At 39.1% G+C, this 22,632-nt stretch overlaps 1 protein-coding gene across 2 annotated transcripts in view; it reads right to left on the reverse strand.

Annotated features, from left to right (window-relative positions):
- The window catches only part of LOC126162372 (sorting nexin-14-like), a 217,551-nt gene that overhangs the window by 122,428 nt on the left and 72,491 nt on the right, over nucleotides 1-22,632 (reverse strand). For both annotated transcript variants that reach the window (XM_049918827.1, XM_049918828.1), the window contains exons 7-8: nucleotides 22,257-22,371; nucleotides 17,552-17,707 (exon numbers count right to left, since the gene is read on the reverse strand). In XM_049918827.1, the coding sequence (XP_049774784.1) occupies nucleotides 17,552-17,707; nucleotides 22,257-22,371 (271 nt within the window). The remainder of the gene's footprint in view (nucleotides 1-17,551; nucleotides 17,708-22,256; nucleotides 22,372-22,632) is intronic.

Here is a 22,632-nt window from a genome sequence, read left to right on the forward strand (position 1 = left end):
TGCTTTTCTGTTTTTCTGTGGTGTACAAAAGCTCATTAACGCCAGCAGTCTAACAGTAAAGACGGAAATCAAGATTGAGACACTCGTGTGATTTAATCACTATGCAACTAACCTGAAACAATTCAGCCATGTGTTACTTTTTTCATTCTAAAGTTACATACAGAGAAGGTAATCTATAGCCTTTTGATTTCCTTTCATAGGAACATAGACATTAAAGCCTGATCTTTCAGATTGTATTTCAGTTCAAAAATGAGTCAATGTAAACACAAATACAATTTTCATGTGATTTGATTAGACTTTTTCATAAGTGTTACATAACCAAACAAACAACATACACAGATCCAAAACTAGAGATCATTCATATTGACTCGTCAAGTGCCTAAAGCATATCTCCCCCGCCCCCAGTATGTGTGTGCGTGTGTGTGTGTGTGTGTGTCCTATGACAAACACTGAAGCAAAATCCTTACAAACGTTAAAAGCATTTGACTAAAAATAATCAGTTATCACATACTACTTTTACATACTCTTAATCAGCAAGAACATTATGACCACCACCCTACTACCAACATAAAATCATCCAGGAAACAGCAGCATCACATGGAGAGGAATGACTGCTAGTCAGACACACGCATGGTGCATGTAGTATCAGCGAGCATGCTGTCTGAGTGGAGAATGAGGAGGCCACACAATCTGTATGTGTTTGACCAATTGACAGGTAACTGTGATGACCCAGAGGCTCAGCACAGGCATTTCAGAAAGAGCACAACTTGTTGGGTGTTGGAAGAGTGCTATGGTGAGTGCCTTCAACACATGGTGGAACCACGGTGAATCTATGTCCACATGTCATCGAGTTTGGGCATCCACCCCTCATTATAGATGTCGGAGATTGTAGGGTGTGCAGACTGGTAAAACAGGACAGGCAATGAACTGCAGCGGAACTAACATCAGATTTTAATGCTGCAGGGTACAAGTGGGTCTGAACACACAGTGCATTGAGCATTCCTAATGACAGGTCTCCACAGCCAACAAACCACGTACATTCAAATGTTTACAGCATGACATCGGCAATTCCGAATGAAATGCACATGTGACCATCGGCACTGGATGCTGGGGCAGTGACAGAGCAATGATGAATCCCAATACCTTCTTCTTGCCAATGGGAAGACACAGACCTGTCATCTTCCAGGGGAAGAGCTCGTTGACACCTGCACTGAAGTGTGGATACAAGCTGGCGGTGACTCCATTATGCTGTGGGGGAACATTCATATGGAGATCCACAGGTGCAGTGGAGCTCACGCAAGGCACCATGACAGCCAAGGAGTATCACATACTGGTTGTAGAGCACTTACACTTCTTCATGAGGATCTTGCTTCCCAACAGTAGTGACATTTTTCAACACGATAATGTGCCATGTCACAAGTCCAGGAGGAACACAGTGGCGAGTTCCAATCGAATTACTGGCCCCCCATTCACCAGATCTAAACTCGATCGAACACATCTGCGATGTGAATGAATGTGGTGTTAGAGCTCGGCGGCCCCACTCCACGAAATGTACAGGAATGGCATGGGTTTTCAAAGCATTCATTGAAATTAAGCAAGATGCACTCAGCAACATGTCTTGCCACAGTTTCGTGGTGGCCATTCATTCAGGTGAGCAGCTAGTTGTTTGTCATGCATACATAAAATGTTGTGCAGAAATTGTACCAAGTGTATGACATGACTGCTTTCACAGGTATCCTGCCTCTGATAGGATAAGATTTGGATATGCATTAGGTTGGTATATTGGAGAGGTCTTGCATATCGGTCTTCCACAGTGATACGACCCATGTGGCAAGGCTTTGAGAGTAAGTGTGGCATAAATATAAACTAGGATATTTTCTAGATTGTTCAGAGGAGTGAGAAGGACTGCTGATAGAATGTTTCTCAGTCCTGGGCACAGTGACAAATAGTCAGAGTGAGAAGGACTGCTGATAGAATGTTTCTCAGTCCTGGGCACAGTGACAAATAGTCAAAGGCTTGACGAAAGATGTAGTTCAGTTGTTCCAGTCCAGGATAGTAATGAGTGATGAGGGGGATCCTCCTTTGCTTCTTGAGGTGGTCATAGCATTATGGATGTGTGAGGATATAGCACAGTAAATTTGCCTGTGGACTATGTTTGGGGCATAGGGCCAATCATAGGAAAACCTTCAGCAAAGTAGGTTACAGATCTCTTGTCACTGCAAATGCACTGTCATCATTTTTATCAAAAGTAGAGTTCGATTTCACATAACTGATCTGAAACACACATTATGATGAATGAAACCATGTATGCAATACTAGTTGTTGCAGAGCAACCTGTTGGTTTCCTATGTGATGTACATCATCCACATGCCACAAATGTACTTAATGGTTCAAGTAAAGTAAGTGTCATAATGTCACAATAGATCACATTAAAAACACGTTATTGTAATTCAGTTGTTGCAAATTTTGTGTCACACTTTCATAAAAAAGTTAGTTCTTGAATTGATGGTTAACATGAGCATGTGCGTGTGTGCGCGCGCGCGCGTGTGTGTGTGTGTGTGTGTGTGTGTGTGTGTGTGTTAGTTTTTTACATTTGTTGGATACCTAACTGTTGCACACCCAATCATTGCTCATGCGATGTAATACAGTCGTGTATTTTTTATGCCTTCCTACAACTATTACAGGAAAAACACATTTTAACAAGAGTTGTTTTACGGTCCTGAGATCGTTTTCATGTGATTCCATGCTACCATTATTCGACAGACTATAAATCCAAACTCGAAGATCTTGTTCATCTGTGTATGATCATATTACTTATGGAGGATTCAATCTTACAGAAGATGATGCTAATAATGCAATCACATCTATGCCAATGATAAAACTGTAAAACCATCATCTCTGTCTATTTGAACACGCTAATTTCCAAAACTTCTAGATGAATTTTCATGAGGCTTTTACAGGTAACTTTTATCATACCTTAGGGCAACATATAGGCTTTATTTCATCAAAATTGGATACATAAAAATCGTAATTTAAAGTTTTACCTCAAATTGTGTGGTTAGCGTAGTGGTTCAGGTGATTATATCACCAAGACATAGAACCAAAGGAGGGCACTGCGAGATTTGTAGTACACCAAAGAACCAATAGATGGTGCTGTTAGGTTTTTTTTTCTTTTAAATCTGAGTGACAGATGTATTTTCATAAGTTTATCTCAGTAATAAAATTAAGTGCCACAATCTTTCCTTCACGAATACAAACTAGCAGCGAATTTATGGAGTTAGGATTCACAGATTTAGCGATTTTGCATTGTGTATTAAAAACTTGACAACATTGCTTAGCTTCTTTCGATATGTTTTATTTATATTTGACTGTTTTACTAGAAAAGTTATTTTATTTCAGTGACAGGAGTATTTTTGGAAGTTTACGTCAGTGACAGAATTAAGCACTGCAGACTTATCTTTAAGAATACTGACTAGCATTGAATTTACTTGGTTAGGAATAAGGAGTTACTGAAGTTGCTTTGTGTACTAAAAACTTAGCAACTTTGCTTTGCTTCTTTCAAAAGGTTTCATTTATATTCTTTGCCAGGAAAAACAAATTTGTTAAGTTCATTTTGTGATTTGGGTGCCTATGCACTACATTTTGATTTCATTTTGTTTATGTATAAAAATGCCTAGAAAGTGGTCAAGTCTTTCGAAATACACCAGAATGGCTAAAAGACAGATCTATGTGGTCTCAAGAAGCCAATTAAGATCATGATGCGAGACTTGCTGTGACTCAAGAACATCATCAAGCCTTAACTTGCTATCTGAAAACTCCTTCCGAAAGCGAGATGAGATATAACTCTGATGGGGAGCATCATGCATTATCCCACTCCTCAGAACCCTCCACTCACAGTGGCTTAAAGTTAGTAGCCAATGTTTGGATCTTGTACTATGGAAAGTTTCGAGAAGCTGTGACAAATTGTGTGATGTCTTGGTAACTGTGGAAGATTTCTCAAATATAATTCTGGAATCCACAAAAAGGAAAACCGTGTATGCAGATGTTTGGCCACCATCTGCTGTCGACAAGATGAATCCAAATCCAAAAGATCAGCAGCTGATGCAAACGTGTTCCGACCCCATGAGCTGCAATGGCAAAATCTTTGGAACATTTCATTTCAAGGAAAGTTATGACTGAGTCCAGAAAACTGGCTGAAGTACTGAATGCACAGAGCTAAATTATGGACAAAAGATGGTCAGTTCTGCAGGGCAACATGAAGTGGCTCGAAAAGTTTGAGACTAATTTTTATACGCAACGATAATGTGTGAACTATTCAAAGGACTGGTAATGTCCAACAGAATCCAAATTTTAATGCAGCCAGAATGAAATGTTCTGCATATTTTTCAAAAGCAGCTCCTGTGAAATAGGACTGCAGAATCATTTGATATGCTGTTAGAGAAAGCCAAAAATTATTCTAAGAACCTATATCTGAAGGGGTCAATTATCTAAAATCTAAGAAAAATTGATTTAAACGCACAGAAATATTGTCTGTTCCTGAATAATTGACTCATGAATGAAGATTTACGAAAGGTGTGTTTTAAATTGTTGGCCTTTTTCCAGTGAAGACTGAGCAAAGGTTTAAATTAACAAATGACAAAGCTGATCCTCCTTGGTAAACAAAACGGGTCTGAACACTGTTGCAGAAACAACAAAATAAACATGCCAAATTTAAACAGATGCAAAATCTCCAAGATTGGTGATCTTTTATAGTCAAAATTTAGCATGGACTTCAATGTGAGAAACTTATAATAGTTTCCACAACGAGACTTTGTCTTGAAACCTGGCAGAAGATCCAAAGAGATCCTCGTCGTATCTGAAGTATGCTAGTGGCAAGACACAATCAGTGCCTTCTTTGCACGATAGCAATGGCAATACTATCGAAGACAATGCTGCCAAAGCAGAATTACTAAACACAGCCTTCCAAAATGCCTTCACAAAAGAAGACAAAGTAAATATTCCAGAATTCGAATCAAGGACACTAAAGAAGGTAATATTATTCTCAATAACCAGTATGGGTTTAGGAAGGGACAAAACACTTTACAAGCTGTAAATGAACTAATCTCTAAAGTAAAAGCCTCAACAACAAACAAAGTGTATCTGGTATTTTTTGTGACCTCTCAAAGGCATTTGACACAGTAAACCATAAGCTGCTGCTCCAAAAATTGGGTACCTATGGCTTCCATAGAAAATCTATAAGATGGTTTTCATCTTATCTCAAAAACAGACACCAAAGGGTGGTGATACATCAAAAGGGAGAGAAAACTTGCTCTAGCTGGAAAGAAATTCAAGCAGGCGTGCCCCAGGGCTTGATATTAGGACCACTTCTGCTCTTATATTACATAAATGACATGCCTAGCAAAGTAAATACAGATACAATACTTTACGCAGATGACTCAACTGCTCTAGTCTGCTGCAAAAACACTGATGAATTAGTACGGACCATGAAACAAACTCTACAAGAACTTGAACAATGGCTAAAAATAATGCTATGAAATTAAATCTTGAAAAAACCCAAATCATACACTTCAGGACCAAACAAACTACTGAATGTATATCGCAAATAGAATATTCAGGTAAAGAACTGATCACAGTTGATTCTGTAAAATTTCTTGGGATAACTTTAAATAAAAACTTGCAATGGACCGGCCATGTGGACAGTTTACTAAAGAGATTAAATAATTTAGTTTATGCAATGAGGGTACTACACAAAGTAACGGATTTAATGGTGAAGAAAACTGTATACCACGCATATTTCATAACAGTTATAAGATATGGAATAATTTTTTGGGGTGCAGAAAAGACAAACCTGCTTCGAATCTTCAAAATACAAAAAAAAAAAAAAAAAAAAAAAAAAAAAAAAAAAAAAATCAGAGCACTGACAGGAACCAATAGTAGACATTCATGCAGACCACTATTCGAAAGCCTGGATTTCATGACAGTCCCTGCCATCTTCATATATAAAATACTTCTCTTTGAACAGAAAAACTCGCATCTGTTTGAAGGAAATACATTCACACCAGCCTATGAAACTAGACATAAATTGAAATACATGCTACCTTGTCACCGACTCACATTATATGAAAATACTCTATATTACATGGCTCTGAAGATCAGAAACAAGATAAGGTCAATATTTGGGGAATCCACATTGGAGACCACCGGCACATACTTAAAAATCAAATGTTATTATAGTCTAGAAGAATTTCTAAATGAATAAATAGCAAATGTTATACGAGGTGCATTCAAGTTCTAAGGCCTCCGATTTTTTTTTCTCCCGACTGGAAAGAGCGCATTGTTTTAAAATGAGGCTGCGTTCATTGTCAATACGTCCCAGAGATGGCAGCACCGTACGGCAGATGGAATTTTACCGCCAGCGGCGAGAATGAGAACTGATATAAATACTTAAAATGGCGATGTTTTCCTTACTTGAACAGTGTGCAATCATTCGTTTTCTGAATTTGCGTGGTGTGAAACCAATTGAAATTCATCGACAGTTGAAGGAGACATGTGGTGATGGAGTTATGGATGTGTCGAAAGTGCGTTCGTGGGTGCGACAGTTTAATGAAGGCATAACCTCGTGTGACAACAAACTGAAACAACCTTGGGCTCGCACAAGCTGGTCTGACGACATGATCAAGAAAGTGGAGAGAATTGTTTTGGGGGATCGCCGAATGACTGTTGAACAGATCGCCTCCAGAGTTGGCATTTCTGTGCACACAATCCTGCATGACGACCTAAAAATGCGAAAAGTGTCATCCAGGTGGGTGCCACGAATGCTGACGGACGACCACATGGCTGCCCGTGTGGCATGTTGCCAAGCAATGTTGATGCGCAACGACAGCATGAATGGGACTTTCTTTTCGTCGGTTGTGACAATGGATGAGACGTGGATGCCATTTTTCAATCCAGAAACAAAGCACCAGTCAGCTCAATGGAAGCACACAGATTCACCGCCACTAAAAAAATTTCGGGTAACCGCCAGTGCTGAAAAAATGATGGTGTCCATGTTCTGGGACAGCAAGGACGTAATCCTTACCCATTGCGTTCCAAAGGGTACTACGGTAACAGGTGCATCCTACGAAAATGTTTTGAAGAACAAATTCCTTCCTGAACTGCAACAAAAACGTTCGGGAAGGGCTGCGCGTGTGCTGTTTCACCAAGACAATGCGCCCGCACATCGAGCTAACGTTCGCAACAGTTTCTTCGTGATAACAACTTTGAAGTGATTCCTCATGCTCCCTACTCACCTGACCTGGCTCCTAGTGACTTTTGGCTTTTTCCAACAATGAAAGACACTCTCCGTGGCCGCACATTCACCAGCCGTGCTGCTATTGCCTCAGCGATTTTCCAGTGGTCAAAACAGACTCCTAAAGAAGCCTTCGCCGCTGCCATGGAATCATGGCGTCAGCGTTGTGAAAAATGTGTACGTCTGCAGGGCGATTACGTCGAGAGTAACACCAGTTTCATGGATTTCGGGTGAGTAGTTAATTAGAGAAAAAAATCGGAGGCCTTAGAACTTGAATGCACCTCGTAGTTTAGAGGAATTTATAAATAGGAATAGGGAGTAAGGATACAAGTACAAATGGTATACTTTTGAAGTCATATAGATACAAAGTAAACACATTCACTGTATATTCATGTTTATATATAGAATTATAGTTTGAATGGCAGTTTGTATTCCGTTCAGTACATCCATATTTCAAATAGGTGTGTGAAGTCTACGGTAATGATTCGATGAGCTATAAAAAGATTTAAAATGCAGTGTTGTATTTTCATTATAATAAGCAATGTGTGTATTACGTATTTCCTGTAGTATATAAAATACTGTAACAACTTAGGTTAAAGACTGACGAGTCACCAAGTTCTCAATCGAATGATTGTATAAAAACATGTTATGTGACAATAAAGTATCTTATCTTATCTTATCTTATCTACCACCATGGGTAATGTAGAAGTAGATATCCTGGGAGTAGTGACGTAACTTAAATCACTTAATAAAAGCAAGTCTTCTGGTCCAGACTGTATACCAATTAGGTTCCTTGCAGAATATGCTGATGCAATGGCTCCATACTTAACAATCATATACAACCGTTTGCTTGACGAAATATTGGTACCCAAAGACTGGAAAGTTGCACAGATCACACTAACATTCAAGAAAGTTCGTATGAGTAATCTGCTAAATTACAGGCCCATATCATTAATGTCAATAAGCAGCAGGATTTTGGAAGATATATTGTGTTCGAACATTATGAATTACCTTGAAGAAAACGATCTATTGACAGACAGTCAACACAGATTTAGAAAACATCGTTCTTGCGAAACACAACTAGCTCTTTACTCGCAAAAAGTGTTGAGTGCTATCGACAAGGGATTTCAAATTGATTCCGTATTTATGGATTTCTGGAAGGCTTTTGACACTTTACCAGACAAGTGGACTCTAGTGAAATTGTGTGCCTACAGAATATCATCTCAGTTGTGTGACTGGACTTCACAGATGCCACATTTTTGTAGTAGTTGACGAAAAGTCATCGAGTAAAACAGAAGTGAGAGGGCACCACAACTGCAGAACTTCTATTCAGGACACATGACAATTAATAGTAACCTGTAACGAAGCAGGGTTGCCCACTGCTATCCTGTTTTGGTTTTACACTCCTTCAGTAACTTAGTTAAGCAATGAACTTTTATTTTTTTTCATTTTAACTACTCAGATTCCGACTACAGATTCTGTGGCCTTCAACCTCATAGTACAGAATTCAGAAATAGTTTAAATAAAATTCCCCTAGTAAAATCTATTATTTCAGTACATTCTAATGTCTATTCTGAAAGTAATGAGCTAATCAGTTTTATTGGAAATGCATACTATTAACAGTTATGGACAATGACGTATATTGTGCAATACATATTAAGTAAAATTCGAGTGAGCTAATAGATCAAATTCAGCTATAAGACTGCATCCAAAAGAAAGCCTAAATTTTACTGATTCCAACAAAGTGTTTAAATTAACCTAAAGTCTATTAGTTAAATAGATATTAAGACTTAAAATCTGTAGACTGTATGATTTTCAGTGCCAATTGTGACCAAACTACCAAATAATTCCGAGATCTGTTTCGATACTTTTGCTACCTTTATTTTTCTACTAAAATAACTCCAGTCTCAACTTTGTAAGTGCATTAATTAAGAATTTTTGAATATGTAAAAATTATTGTTCAAAAGGGCTGCCGTGATTATAAGTTGGGAATTCCCACAGCGGATGCATAAGTCAGTTCCGCGTATTTAAATTGATAGAGCTCACTCATGTTATTTAAATAATAAAACCCAATAGTTAACTTCAAAACCAGTTAGAAAGGATCATTTTAACCCTGGGAAATTATAAACTATAATATATTAACAGAAATAGTAAAATATTCAAGCGCTCGTCTATATGAGGTCCGAGCTGGTGCAGATTTCAGTTAGTTCTCAGTCAGATTCTCTTGGAGCAGAAATGCGCCAAGTTGGTTAATTTTTCGGTAATTGTAATTGTGAACTTTGTTAAAGACTGGAAGTTTTTGACCTACGTAATGTGACGATTAAGTGTAAGAGGCCTGGTCACACGAATATTGTGTGAGCGAGTGATAACAAATAAATCGCACTGTGGTTGACATAAATGTTCAACAATGAATACGATCCTGACTTTTGATTTTGGAAAACTTAACCTAGGATCCTGGCTTCTTAATTTCAGTGTGATTTAGGTGAGACGGACGCAGCTACCGGGAAGACAATATTGAATAAGCAAAGCAAGGTAGGTCGAGAACACTGGGCACTATCTACTGGGTGAGGAAATGTTTCAGTACTGGTACATCCGGTTGTGGCATGAACTTTAAGTGGCACTAATAAAAGGACATGTCCCGGCACGTTACATGTGGTGCCCTGGGAGAGGAGACATGTCACGACACGTTACATGTGGTGCCCTGGGAGAGGAAACCCCCTGGCACGTTACATGTGGTGCCCATTTGGCTGAGAATATCGAACTTACGATCCTTAAGACTATATTTGGAAGACTGATTTCGAGTGAGAGTGAAATCAGTGGCAACAACGGCAGAAGTGAGAACCGTGCACGTATAACTACATCCGACGCAGTTTAAGAATAGCCGCAACAGTAGCAGCCAATCAACGCGGCGCGTTTGCAGCAGCGGCGGCCATGATGGAAGCAGCAGCCAACCCACGCAAGCCGGACAAAGCTGACCAGGGTCAGTGACAGCAGGCGCCGAATACGAATGGGAGCAGTTTGGCAGATTGCGAGTTTGCAGCAACAGCAGCAGTAACAGACCACAGACATCATAAACAAGACACTGGCTGACGACCGACAGAGAAGGCACCTGGAACTTTGAGGTATATATATATTGTAACTTTTGTCAAAGTGGAAAGTAAGGAAAACATTAGTGACAATGCGAGTGGAATGACAGGGAGTGATACTTTACGGGGTAGAAAAGTTGAAGTATTAAAATTCAAAGATGACAGTGGGTATAGGTCAGAATTAAATTTGACCATAACTTACAGTGAGGTAAGTGGTATTCAGGGCGAGGAAATTAAGGCTTTGTTCACTGCAATTAGAGACAAAGTGGGAAGAGAGGGGAGTAGTGCTGATGGAAAGGACTTCAGTGAGGAAAAGAACACTGATAGTGATGTTCAAAGCGCACAGGCTTCGTCAAATGAAAATAATTTACAGGATATGCTCATGCAAATCATGGGGGCTGTGAATAATATGGGTAATGATATAAGTAGTGAAATTAGAAATGAACTTGGTAAGGTGAGGAGTGACATGATTATCATGGGTACCAGAATGACCATACTAGCTAATGACATTAAAAAGGAAGTTAGTTTCATTCAGGAAAAAGTGTCTGGATTAGAACAACATGTGAATGAAGTAGAAAAGAGCTGCGATAGTAATATGATAAAAGTAAGGGAAGAGACTGATAACAAACTTAAAAATTAAGTACTAATTGCGTTGAGGGGAGAAGGAAGTAGAATACAGTACAGGCTATTGAGAAAAAGGGTAAGGCCGACATTATAAGCAGTGCAGATGAAATTATTGTTGATGGAGAGGTGTTTTGTGGTTCTGATGCAGAAGGGTCTGGTAGGAATTTTGCATGGTTATCTGAAACTGATAGTAAAGGAAACAGTGAAATGAAGGTTATCAATGTATATGACGATTATACTAAGTATGAAGTTAACACTGAAATCATTCAAAGTGATACAACAGAAGTGCCTGCGTGTGCAAACGATGTGCAATGTGTAGAAAATAATTCAGAAAACAAAGTAGCTGAAACATCTAGTGACAATCTGCTCCACTGTCTAAAAGTTGCTTTCCTGCTAGAATCTGATGACAAAAATGATATCGGTGATAGTTCAGATGATGAAGGGTATATGAGTACAGATAAGGTGTAAAAGGAAGTGAATATACTTTTACTGAAAGAGGGCATGAAAAAATTAATGACATTTTACCAAAGCAAGATACAGAAAGTAGAGGAGAAATGCGTACCATCACATTTCCGACTTTGATAAAGGTCGGATTGTAGCCAATCGCGATTGCAGTTTATTGTATCGCGACATTGCTGCTCGCGTTGGTCGAGATCCAATGACTGTTAGCAGAATACGGAATCGGTGGGTTCAGAAGGGAATACAGAACACCGTGAGCTGGATCTGGGGTGATTACACCCTATCCACATTCCTCCAGAACCTCAATATCTTCTCCCTCAATGGCCTCGTATCACTAGCAGTCGAAATGACAGGCATCTTATCCGCACGGCTGTAATGGATCGTGCAGCCACGTCTCGATCCCTGAGTCAACAGATGGGGACGTTTGCAAGACAACATGACAGGCATCTTATCCGCATGGCTGTAATGGATCGTGAAGCCACGTCTCGATCCCTGAGTCAACAGATGGGGACGTTTGCAAGACAACAACCATCTGCACAAACAGTTCGACGATGTTTGCAGCAGCATGGACTATCAGCTCAGAGACCATGGCTGCGGTTACCCTCGACGCTGAAGCACAGACAGGAGCACCTGCGATTGTGTACTCAACGATGAACCTGGGTGCACGAACAGCAAAACGTCATTTTTTCAGATGACTCCAGGTTCTGCTTAAAGCATCGTGATGGTCGCATCCGTGTTTGGTGACATCACGGTGAACACACATTGGAAGCGTGTATTCGTTATTGCCATACTGGCGTATCACCCGGCGTGATGGTATGGGGTGCCACTGGTTACACGTCTCTGTCACCTCTTGTTCGCATTGACAGCACTTTGAACAGTGGACGTTACGTTTCAGATGTTTTACGACCCGTGGCTCTACCCTTCATTCCATCCCTGCGAAACCCTACATTTCAGCAGGATAATGCACATGAACCATGGACCTTGCCGTTGGTGGGGAGGCTTGCGTGCCTCAGCGATACAGATAGCCGTACTGTAGGTACAACCACAACGGAGGGGTATCTGTTGAGAGGCCAGACAAACGTGTGGTTCCTGAAGAGGGGCAGTAGCCTTTTCAGTAGTTGCAAGGGCAACAGTCTGGATGATTGACTGATCTGGCCTTGTAACAATAACCAAAACGGCCTCGCTGTGCTGGTACTGCGAACGGCTGAAAGCAAGGGGAAACTACGGCTGTAATTTTTCCCGAGGGCATGCAGCTTTACTGTATGATTAAAGGATGATGGCATCCTCTTGGGTAAAATATTCTGGAGGTAAAATAGTCCCCCATTCGGATCTCCAGGCGGGGACTACTCAAGAGGATGTCGTTATCAGGAGAATGAAAACTGGCATTCTACGAATCGGAGTGTGGAATGTCAGATCCCTTAATCCGGCAGGTAGGTTAGAAAATTTAAAAAGGGAAATGGGGAGGTTAAAGTTAGATATAGTGGGAATTAGTGAAGTTCGGTGGCACGAGGAACAAGACTTCTGGTCAGGTGACTACAGGGTTATAAACACAAAGTCAAATAGGGGTAATGCAGGAGTAGGTTTAATAATGAATAGGAAAATAGGAATTCAGGTAAGCTACTACAAACAGCATAGTGAACGCATTATTGTGGCCAAGATAGATACGAAGCCCACACCTACTACAGTAGTACAAGTTTATATGCCAACTAGCTCTGCAGATGACGAAGAAATTGAAGAAATGTATGATGAAATAAAAGAAATTATTCAGATAGTGAAGGGAGACGAAAATTTAATAGTCATGGGTGACTGGAATTCGAGTATAGGAAAAGGAAGAGAAGTAAACGTAGTAGGTGAATATGGATTGGAGCTAAGAAATGAAAGAGGAAGCTGCCTGGTAGAATTTTGCACAGAGCACAACTTAATCATAGCTAACACTTGGTTTAAGAATCATGATAGAAGGTTGTATACATGGAAGAACCCTGGAGATACTAAAAGGTATCAGATAGATTATATAATGGTAAGACAGAGATTTAGGAACCAGGTTTTAAATTGTAAGACATTTCCAGTGGCAGATGTGGACTCTGACCACAATCTATTGGTCATGACCTGTAGATTAAAACTGAAGAAACTCCAAAAAGGTGGGAATTTAAGGAAATGGGACCTGGATAAATTGAAAGAACCAGAGGTCGTACAGAGTTTCAGGGAACAATTGACAGGAATGGGGGAAAGAAATACAGTAGAGTAAGAATGGGTAGCTTTGAGGGATGAAGTAGTGAAGGCAGCAGAGGATCAAGTAGGTAAAAAGACAAGGGCTAGTAGAAATCCTTGGGTAACAGAAGAAATATTGAATTTAATTGATGACAGGAGAAAATATAAAAATGCAGTAAATGAAGCAGGCAAAAAGGAATACAAACGTCTCAAAAATGAGATCGACAGGAAGTGCAAAATGGCTAATCAGGGATGGCTAGAGGACAAATGTAAGGAGGCTTATCTCATTAGGGGTAAGATAGATACTGCCTACAGGAAAATTAAAGAGACCTTTGGAGAAAAGAGAGCCACTTGTATGAATATCAAGAGCTCAGATGGAAACCCAGTTCTAAGCAAAGAAGGGAAAGCAGAAAGGTGGAAGGAGTATATAGAGGGTCTATACAAGGGCGATGTACTTGAGGACAATATTATGGAAATGGAAGAGGATGTAGATGAAGATGAAATGGGAGATACGATACTGCGTGAAGAGTTTGACATAGCACTGAAAGACCTGGGTCGAAACAAGGCCCCCAGAGTAGACAACATTCCATTGGAACTACTGACGGCCTTCGGAGAGCCAGTCCTGACAAAACTCTACCACCTGGTGAGCAAGATGTATGAAACATGCGAAATACCCTCAGACTTCAAGAATAATATAATAATTCCAATCCCAAAGAAAGCAGGTGTTGACAGATGTGAAAATTACCGAACAATCAGTTTAATAAGCCACAGCTGCAAAATACTAACACGAATTCTTTACAGACGAATGGAAAAACTAGTAAAAGCCAACCTCGGGGAAGATCAGTTTGGATTCCGTAGAAACACTGGAACACGTGAGGCAATACTGACCTTACGACTTATCTTAGAAGAAAGATTAAGGAAAGGCAAACCTACGTTTCTAGCATTTGTAGATTTGGAGAAAGCTTTTGACAATGTTGACTGGAATACTCTCTTTCAAATTCTAAAGGTGGCAGGGGTAAAATACAGGGAGCGAATGGCTATTTACAATTTGTACAGAAACCAGATGGCAGTTATAAGAGTCGAGGGACATGAAAGGGAAGCAGTGGTTGGGAAGGGAGTAAGACAGGGTTGTAGCCTCTCCCCGATGTTATTCAATCTGTATATTGAACAAGCAGTAAGGGAAACAAAAGAAAAATTCGGAGTAGGTATTAAACTCCATGGAGAAGAAATAAAGACTTTGAGGTTCGCCGATGACATTGTAATTCTGTCAGAGGCAGCAAAGGACTTGGAAGAGCAGTTGAACGGAATGGATGGTGTCTTGAAGGGAGGATATAAGATGAACGTCAACAAAAGCAAAACGAGGATAATGGACTGTAGTCGAATTAAGTCGGGTGATGTTGAGGGTATTAGATTAGGAAATGAGACACTTAAAGTAGTAAAGGACTTTTGCTATTTGGGGAGCAAAATAACTGATGATGGTCGAAGTAGAGAGGATATAAAATGTAGACTGGCAATGGCAAGGAAAGCGTTTCTGAAGAAGAGAAATTTGTTAACATCGAGTATAGATTTAGGTGTCAGGAAGTCATTTCTGAAAGTATTTGTATGGAGTGTAGCCATGTATGGAAGTGAAACATGGACGGTAAATAGTTTGGACAAGAAGAGAATAGAAGCTTTCGAAATGTGGTGCTACAGAAGAATGCTGAAGATTAGATGGGTAGATCACATAACTAATGAGGAAGTATTGAATAGGATTGGGGAGAAGAGAAGTTTGTGGCACAACTTGACTAGAAGAAGGGATCGGTTGGTAGGACATGTTCTGAGGCATCAAGGGATCACCAATTTAGTATTGGAGGGCAGCGTGGAGGGTAAAAATCGTAGGGGGAGACCAAGAGATGAATACACTAAGCAGATTCAGAAGGATGTAGGTTGCAGTAGGTACTGGGAGATGAAGCAGCTTGCACAGGATAGAGTAGCATGGAGAGCTGCATCAAACCAGTCTCAGAACTGAAGACCACAACAACAACAAATGCACAACCGCATGTTGCAGGTCCTGTACGGGCCTTTCTGGAGACAGAAAATGTTTGACTGCTGACCTGGCAAGCACATTCTCCAGATCTCTCACCAATTGAAAATGTCCGGTCAATGGTGGCCGAGCAACTGGCTCGTCACAATACGCCAGTCACTACTCTTGATGAATTGTGGTATCGTGTTGAAACTGCATCGGCAGCTGTACCTGTACACGCCATCCAAGCTCTGTTTGACTCAATGCCCAGGCGTATCAAAGCCGTTATTATGGCCAGAGGTGGTTGTTCTGGGTAATGATTTCTCAGGATCTATGCACCCAAACTGCATGAAAATGTAATCACATGTCAGTTCTAGTATAATATATTTGTCCATTGAATATCTGTTTATCATCTGCATTTCTTCTTGGTGTAGCAATTTTAATGGCCAGTAGTGTAGTTTGAAGAACTGTTTCAGAAACTTATTCGCCTGATAATTCTGATTATGCCATAATCATGCTGATTATGAAAGTTACAGTATCACAAGAATACTCTCACAGATGTCATTCAGAAACCTGCACCAACTTAAAACTTGAATCAGGTAAACAGTGACACATATGAGACTTGCCCATCTACTTTTCCTTCATGTTTATCAAGCCTATGCTGGAAAAAACAATCTTATGGATGTCATGAAAGAAGCTATTTCCAGAACTGAGGAAAGGAAAGCTACGTTTGAAAACTGTATGTAAGAACTGTGGAATCCAAAATGTAAGAAATAAATGCCTTCTTGTTCACAGAAATTATGATTCCTCTCTTCCGTTAAGATGTGATCCACAGTGTTTCTAAAATAATAATAATAATAATAATAATAATAATAATAATAATTCTCAAAGAAAAGTACTGTAAAATTAATGTCTTCCCAGCTGTGTGATATCTTTCTCAAGCCTATAGGAAGGAAATTATTACCAAGAAGCAGGACCTATAAAGTTGGGCCCATATTGATGACTCTGAACACTGAATTGTTTCTCTTTGTAGAATGACATAGTACTCACTGCTTAATACCTTCACACACAGTCAATATTATATTTTTGCCTAACGTTTTTGGTGACAGGTTATTTCTAATTTATATTAGACAAAAATCAGTGATTAAGTTTTCATGCCCCCCCCCCCCCCCCCTCCCTTAACCAACAAACAGTAAATTGGTTTGTGAAAGTAGGCTTTCCTGGTATATACTGCTGATGAAATCTTCTTGGGCTTCCATCTGGGTAGCTGCATCCAGATGGAAGCACGAGAAGATTTCATCAGTAAACTGGTTTTCTTGCATCCCCACCTCCCACTTTTAAACTGTTGTTTTGCCACTGTTCACATATCATGTTCCATAAATCTCATTACAGATAAGAACATTCAAGAATGTGAAATGCATTAAGTTGTGTAGCTCTTCAGAAACTCAAATCTGCCCTCAAGGGCAGGATTTAGAGCATATTGAATCAAGTCCACAAAATAAGATGGTGATTCTGAAGAGCACTGCAGTCATTGCATGATCGATGATATGACTGAGTGGCAATAAGAAGGGAAGTACATTGGAAATTAATGCTCAATGTTGAGGCAGTTCGAGAACTTACTGAACCTACGGTGCATTTATTTTTTCGTGTCACGCATGGCATTACCAACATGTCAACTCTTGCTGTATTGTACTAAATAATTCTCTACAGCATCTATATCATTTTTTTCTAATTTTAGTACAAATCTGAGAGAAGGAGTGAGAGGGGAGGGAGGGAGAGAGAGAGAGAGAGAGAGAGAGAGTTGGTTTTAGCTCCTAACTCTACTGAATTAGTTAATTACCAGTATTAAAATAAGTGCATGATACCAAATTAAGAATTTCTTACTTGAGAACATTTCCTCCACTACAGAAGGGCTGAACTCAATATGATCAGGTGATGCTGGACTGAAGTATACTGAATATAGATCCCAAGCCTCTCTGTACAAATTTTCAAGATCCTCGTCACTCAAGTCAGGTGTTATCATTTTGCGGTTGAATTCTTCTACAACACAGAATGGGGAAAAACTTCCTTTACATACAATATTTCAGACATCAAAAAAGTGAATATAACATAATGACCACAAAAACTAAACATGCATCACAACAAAGTCTAAAAGTTAAACTAAAGATGCATTTACACTGAGCTCAAAACACGTTCTGCAACAATGATCACAACATTGTTTGCAGCTAGTACTGGACTACCTACATTTGCAACATGTTGCAAACACGAAAATGTCTTCCACTGTGGTATCGATACAGATAAAAGGAATGTTGTTTCGGGATCTGCTACCACTAAATGCTCCTATTCAATGGTAATGTTTGTTTATACTCTGTCCCACTTTGTGTAGTATTGCATTTTTTCTTCAGCTGCAGTGTGTGTTCCTTTTCAAAACAGAAGTGGACAAAAAACAAAATTTACAAATTTGTCACAGTGTTGAGATAGAGGAATACCTTTGGAATGTTCGAAGTTCCAGTTACAGAAATACTACATTTAAGCATAATTCTCTTCAAAAAACAGCTACACTGCTTGGCACCAGTAGCAATGGTGTAGATAAAAAAACTGATGCCTCTTGTATCACAGTACCGATGTGAGAAACAAAAAACTGAAGACACCAAGAGATATTGAAGTGTGACAGATTCTTTGTATCAACTGAAGTTACTTGGTTTCAATTGTCTATGGTTCTGCATGATACTTAGAAACCAAATGAAACAAGGGATACAAGGGATAAAGAGGTAAGCAAAGTTATGCTTGCTTACTTATATTTATTTGTATTCAATATTAAACAACAATACTCAGCTGTAATTATTCTGCCATGGTAAAAGTCCTTATGGGCTTACAAAATAATTGCAATCCATCAGAAATTTCTTTGTATATGTTTGAACTTTCCGTGATATATTTGGAAGTGCAGTAATAAATGATTCAGCAGCACCTCTTCTCCATGTTCCTGGGATCACTTCCCCTGTATGTAGGAAATAAAAATCAAAGCTTCGTTGTGGGCTGTAATGGCTCCTCGACTAGGCATTTTTCCTTAAGAATATACAGAAACACACTGTTGTCATGGTCTTCTCTGGTTGCAACAACCTTGGTTTTTGAAATACATAAAACACTGAGGCTCTAACACCAAATGTATTTTCTACAACTTTCCTTGCTCTAGGAAACTGGTAGTTAGAAAAATCTTTCTTTTGAGCCTTGGTTGTCCTTTCACAGGTATGGCTTCAAGATGTTTTCCTGTAATGGAAAAGCATCTGCCATGAATTTGTGTGGTAGTGGCTTTGTTCCTCCAGGTAAACATTTACAACATGGCAAGTTTGTTTGTTTTTGTGAAATAGGTCACTTATAGAGGCATTCTTAAAAACACTTCCTTGGCACATAACACAGGCACATAAAAAGTTGTAATTGGTGTCAACAACAGTATGCAACACAATGCTGAATGACCCTTTGTAATTGTAAAATTCACTCCCACTAGCAACAAGACACTTTAGAAAATATGCCTCCGGTCAGTTGCTCCCACACAATGAAGGAAGTGGAATATCTGGCTCAATACACTTTCTTTTGCCTGCCATTCACCTTCAGTCACCAGCAACTGAAACAAGTAAATTTGACTTATGGTTACGCAACAGCTACCTGCAGAGGGCGCAGAAGATGCCGCAGGTCCAGGTGAACTGACAACAAGTATGTCTCCTCCACAAAAACAGATGGAAAGAGTGAGTGAAAGAAGTGACCCTTTAAAACAAGTCATGTCAGTGTTGCAGACTGATCTGCATAAACAACAAAAATGAGAACAGGATTCATTAAGTGAATTTGGGTCACATGTCATCAACAAATTACATGAGTTGCCACACTATGAAAGGGCAGTGTCAACATTTATGATACTCTCTATGAAGCAGAAATGCATTCCTTTAGAAGGGAGCAGTCACTATTGAATGTGGATGTGGCAGATGGATCATCAAATCCAGATTCCTCCATCACCTTCACTAGAAGTGCCAGTGACATTAGAGTTGAAGGAGCATTATTTGTTAAAAATAATAACGATGGTGGTGGTGATGATATAACTGTGAAATAATTATGCAAGGCTATGATAGGAATTTCCTGTAGCCAAAAATAGAAGAGTAACAATAATTATTGGCTTCATTGGAACTACTCTACTGAAAATTGTGTCTTTCTTTTAAGTAACTCGTCCTATTATATACATTAGAATTTCAAAATCAGACAATGACATCCTCATGAAGTTATGAAAACCAGAACAGTCTTCCAAATTCAGCTCATGTCATTCTTGCAATGTCTTCTATAATATTCGATGGCTACATATTTTTCTTTATCTGCTTTTTTTGTCGAGTAGCTGCAGCACATATCCTTAATTATTCCTCCTCACTTGTCACAGTCTTGCTCTTGTTGCTAATACATAATGTGAAATGTTTTCTGGCAGTTCAGTGCAGCAGAAGATGTGATGCAAACAATAAACACTGTTGCTGACTTTGGTGGAACAATGTTGGGAACAGAAATGTTTTTAAACTCAGTGTAAACATGGCTTAATTAGTAAAAGTAGTGCCCGGGAGAGTTAGGTCAGTTCTCCTACCTGTTGTCTTTCCCTCATTTTTAAGTGTCAATGAGAAACTTTTGGCCTAGAATGGATTGGTCCATGACTCTAAGCACACACAGTAGCCACAGTGATATTTCTGCTACAGGTGCTATCTAGGGTAGCATCATAAGCAGAAATGATTACTGGATGAACACTTATCATTAATGGGGTTAATGTGGCAATATTGTGCAATAATCATTCTTCATTTGGCTTTGGAATAGTTTGCTTAGCTGGGTTCAAAAAGCGAGTGGCAAAGGCTTCCAATTTGTGACCACTGAGCTGTTAGGCAAGAACACTATTGTGGAAATGTGCAGAAAAGTGGAGAGGTAGCTTCTACACTTGCCACTTCTGCAGTCAGTTTTGCTGCTCCTTAATATAATGCTTTTTAATGTCACAGTAGCACAGACTTTCCACTTCTTTGCAGACTTTATCAGCAGTCATAATTTTTTTTAAATCAAACATATTTTGTGGAGACGGTTTTCTCTATTTGGAAAGTATTAAAAAACAGATGTCCAAAAGATGCTTGTCTGCTGTGAGTATCTAGAGTTAAGCTAGTTAATTCTGCCAATCTATGAGTACTAACTAATATTTGCCATCTTAACACTGAAAGGCCATGCTTTAGATCATCTATTCCTTTATTTAGTAACATTGTAGTTCAATGCAATTTGTCCAATGCTTTCAGTGAATAGATTCCATCAGTGAAATGTGATTCAAGGAAGTCGTCAGTACAATAACCATCTATGGCTGACAATGGGCATAAAATTTTATTCAGCTGCAAATTCCTTTAGGTGCATGGCAAAGGGGAAAGCAAAGTGTGCAAATTCTGGTGAATAGGGGGCTGTTCCAACAGCTTGTACTTCAGAACACTCAAGTTTTCCATTGCCAAAGTACCTCTACAGGCAGATATACACTCTCTCTCTCTCTCTCTCTCTCTCTCTCTCTCTCTCTCTCTCTCTCTAAATTTTTATATCCACGCCTCTTATCAAACAATTTTTCTATGCCTTTCGTCTTGGGCCAGTCCTTCCTTTGCTCTTCGGAAGGTAATCAGTTTGAAGAACACCTTTTATTACCCAATTATCACAGACAAAACTAATTTCCCCAATCCTTAAATAGTGCCACAATTTTCCAAAGATTACTTTGCTATTACATTTCTGGCGTGAAGGGGAGATCATGTCTCACCTCTAGTAGGAAAACGGAGTAGGAAATCAATTTCTTTTCAAAATCGCTTAGACATTGCTGAGAAATCTGGTTTTGCATTCAAAAATGGATTATTCTTCTTGCACAAAACTATCTTGTGGTTATTTATTCTTATCAATTATAAACTCCGTTTCTTCAAAGGATGACATGGTGCTTTCGTACAGATCTTTCAGCCTATTATCTGATCTTTTGTCATTCATTTTTGTCAGTTCTTTGTGGAAAATCATTTGAAGTGAATTGAATTTCCCTGCAGTTGGGCAGGAACTGGTGTATAGTGTGCAATACTGCCCTTAGGCCTTACTGTAAACTGAACGAGTGTCAATACTTTTAAAGTTTTTCAGTCTTTTTCAGTATAGCTCATATGGTGAACATTATTGCACAATACTCATGAATATGCAATAAATACTGAATGTGTGAGAGAAGTGGGGGTAAATCTTGTTGTTAAGTTCATCAGTTAAGGTAGAATGTTCTTTTCATTTCAGATCATTATTCTTCACAACAAACTTTTCATAACTTTTATCTGATGTAAGACAACGTCTCACACCACATATAGTAAGAGTTATTTTCTCGAAATTCTTATTTATAACTACATTACATGCTGCCCACAGAAGATCAACATCCAATTTTGTTTGCTGACCGGTTCTGCAGTAAATTCAGCTTTTGGTGCTCATGCTTCTTCATCTGTTATCCTTGAAAATGAGGAGTGTCAGAAGAGAATGATATAGGTGTGTTACATACAGAATCAAGGATTTTTTTCCCATTATCCAAGCGTACCTACATCCAAACAGAACTGTAGAATGTTGACTGATCCCACTCCTTTTAGGAACTGAATAAAAGGATAAAGTAAACTCTGGTCCTTCAGCACCCCTGCCATATCAAAACGTAATGCCTGGAAATAAAAATCCACAAGCTGTAAATATCATCATATAAATGTAATAACTGTAAAAAAATTAATTACATTTCTTAATCATTAAATTTTAAGATCAGAGAAGGAAAATACAGTCAATGAATGAAATATTCAACAGCCAAAAATTATCAGCAAAGCTTTAGTTTCGGGACATCTGCTTTTTTTATAATGGAATTTGCAGACATCTTAAACATGAACATTACCATCATCAACTTCTACTTAGTTAGCACTTTAATGTAAATG

This window comes from Schistocerca cancellata, chromosome 2 (assembly GCF_023864275.1).
Source record: "Schistocerca cancellata isolate TAMUIC-IGC-003103 chromosome 2, iqSchCanc2.1, whole genome shotgun sequence".
Classification (NCBI taxonomy): domain Eukaryota; kingdom Metazoa; phylum Arthropoda; class Insecta; order Orthoptera; family Acrididae; genus Schistocerca; species Schistocerca cancellata.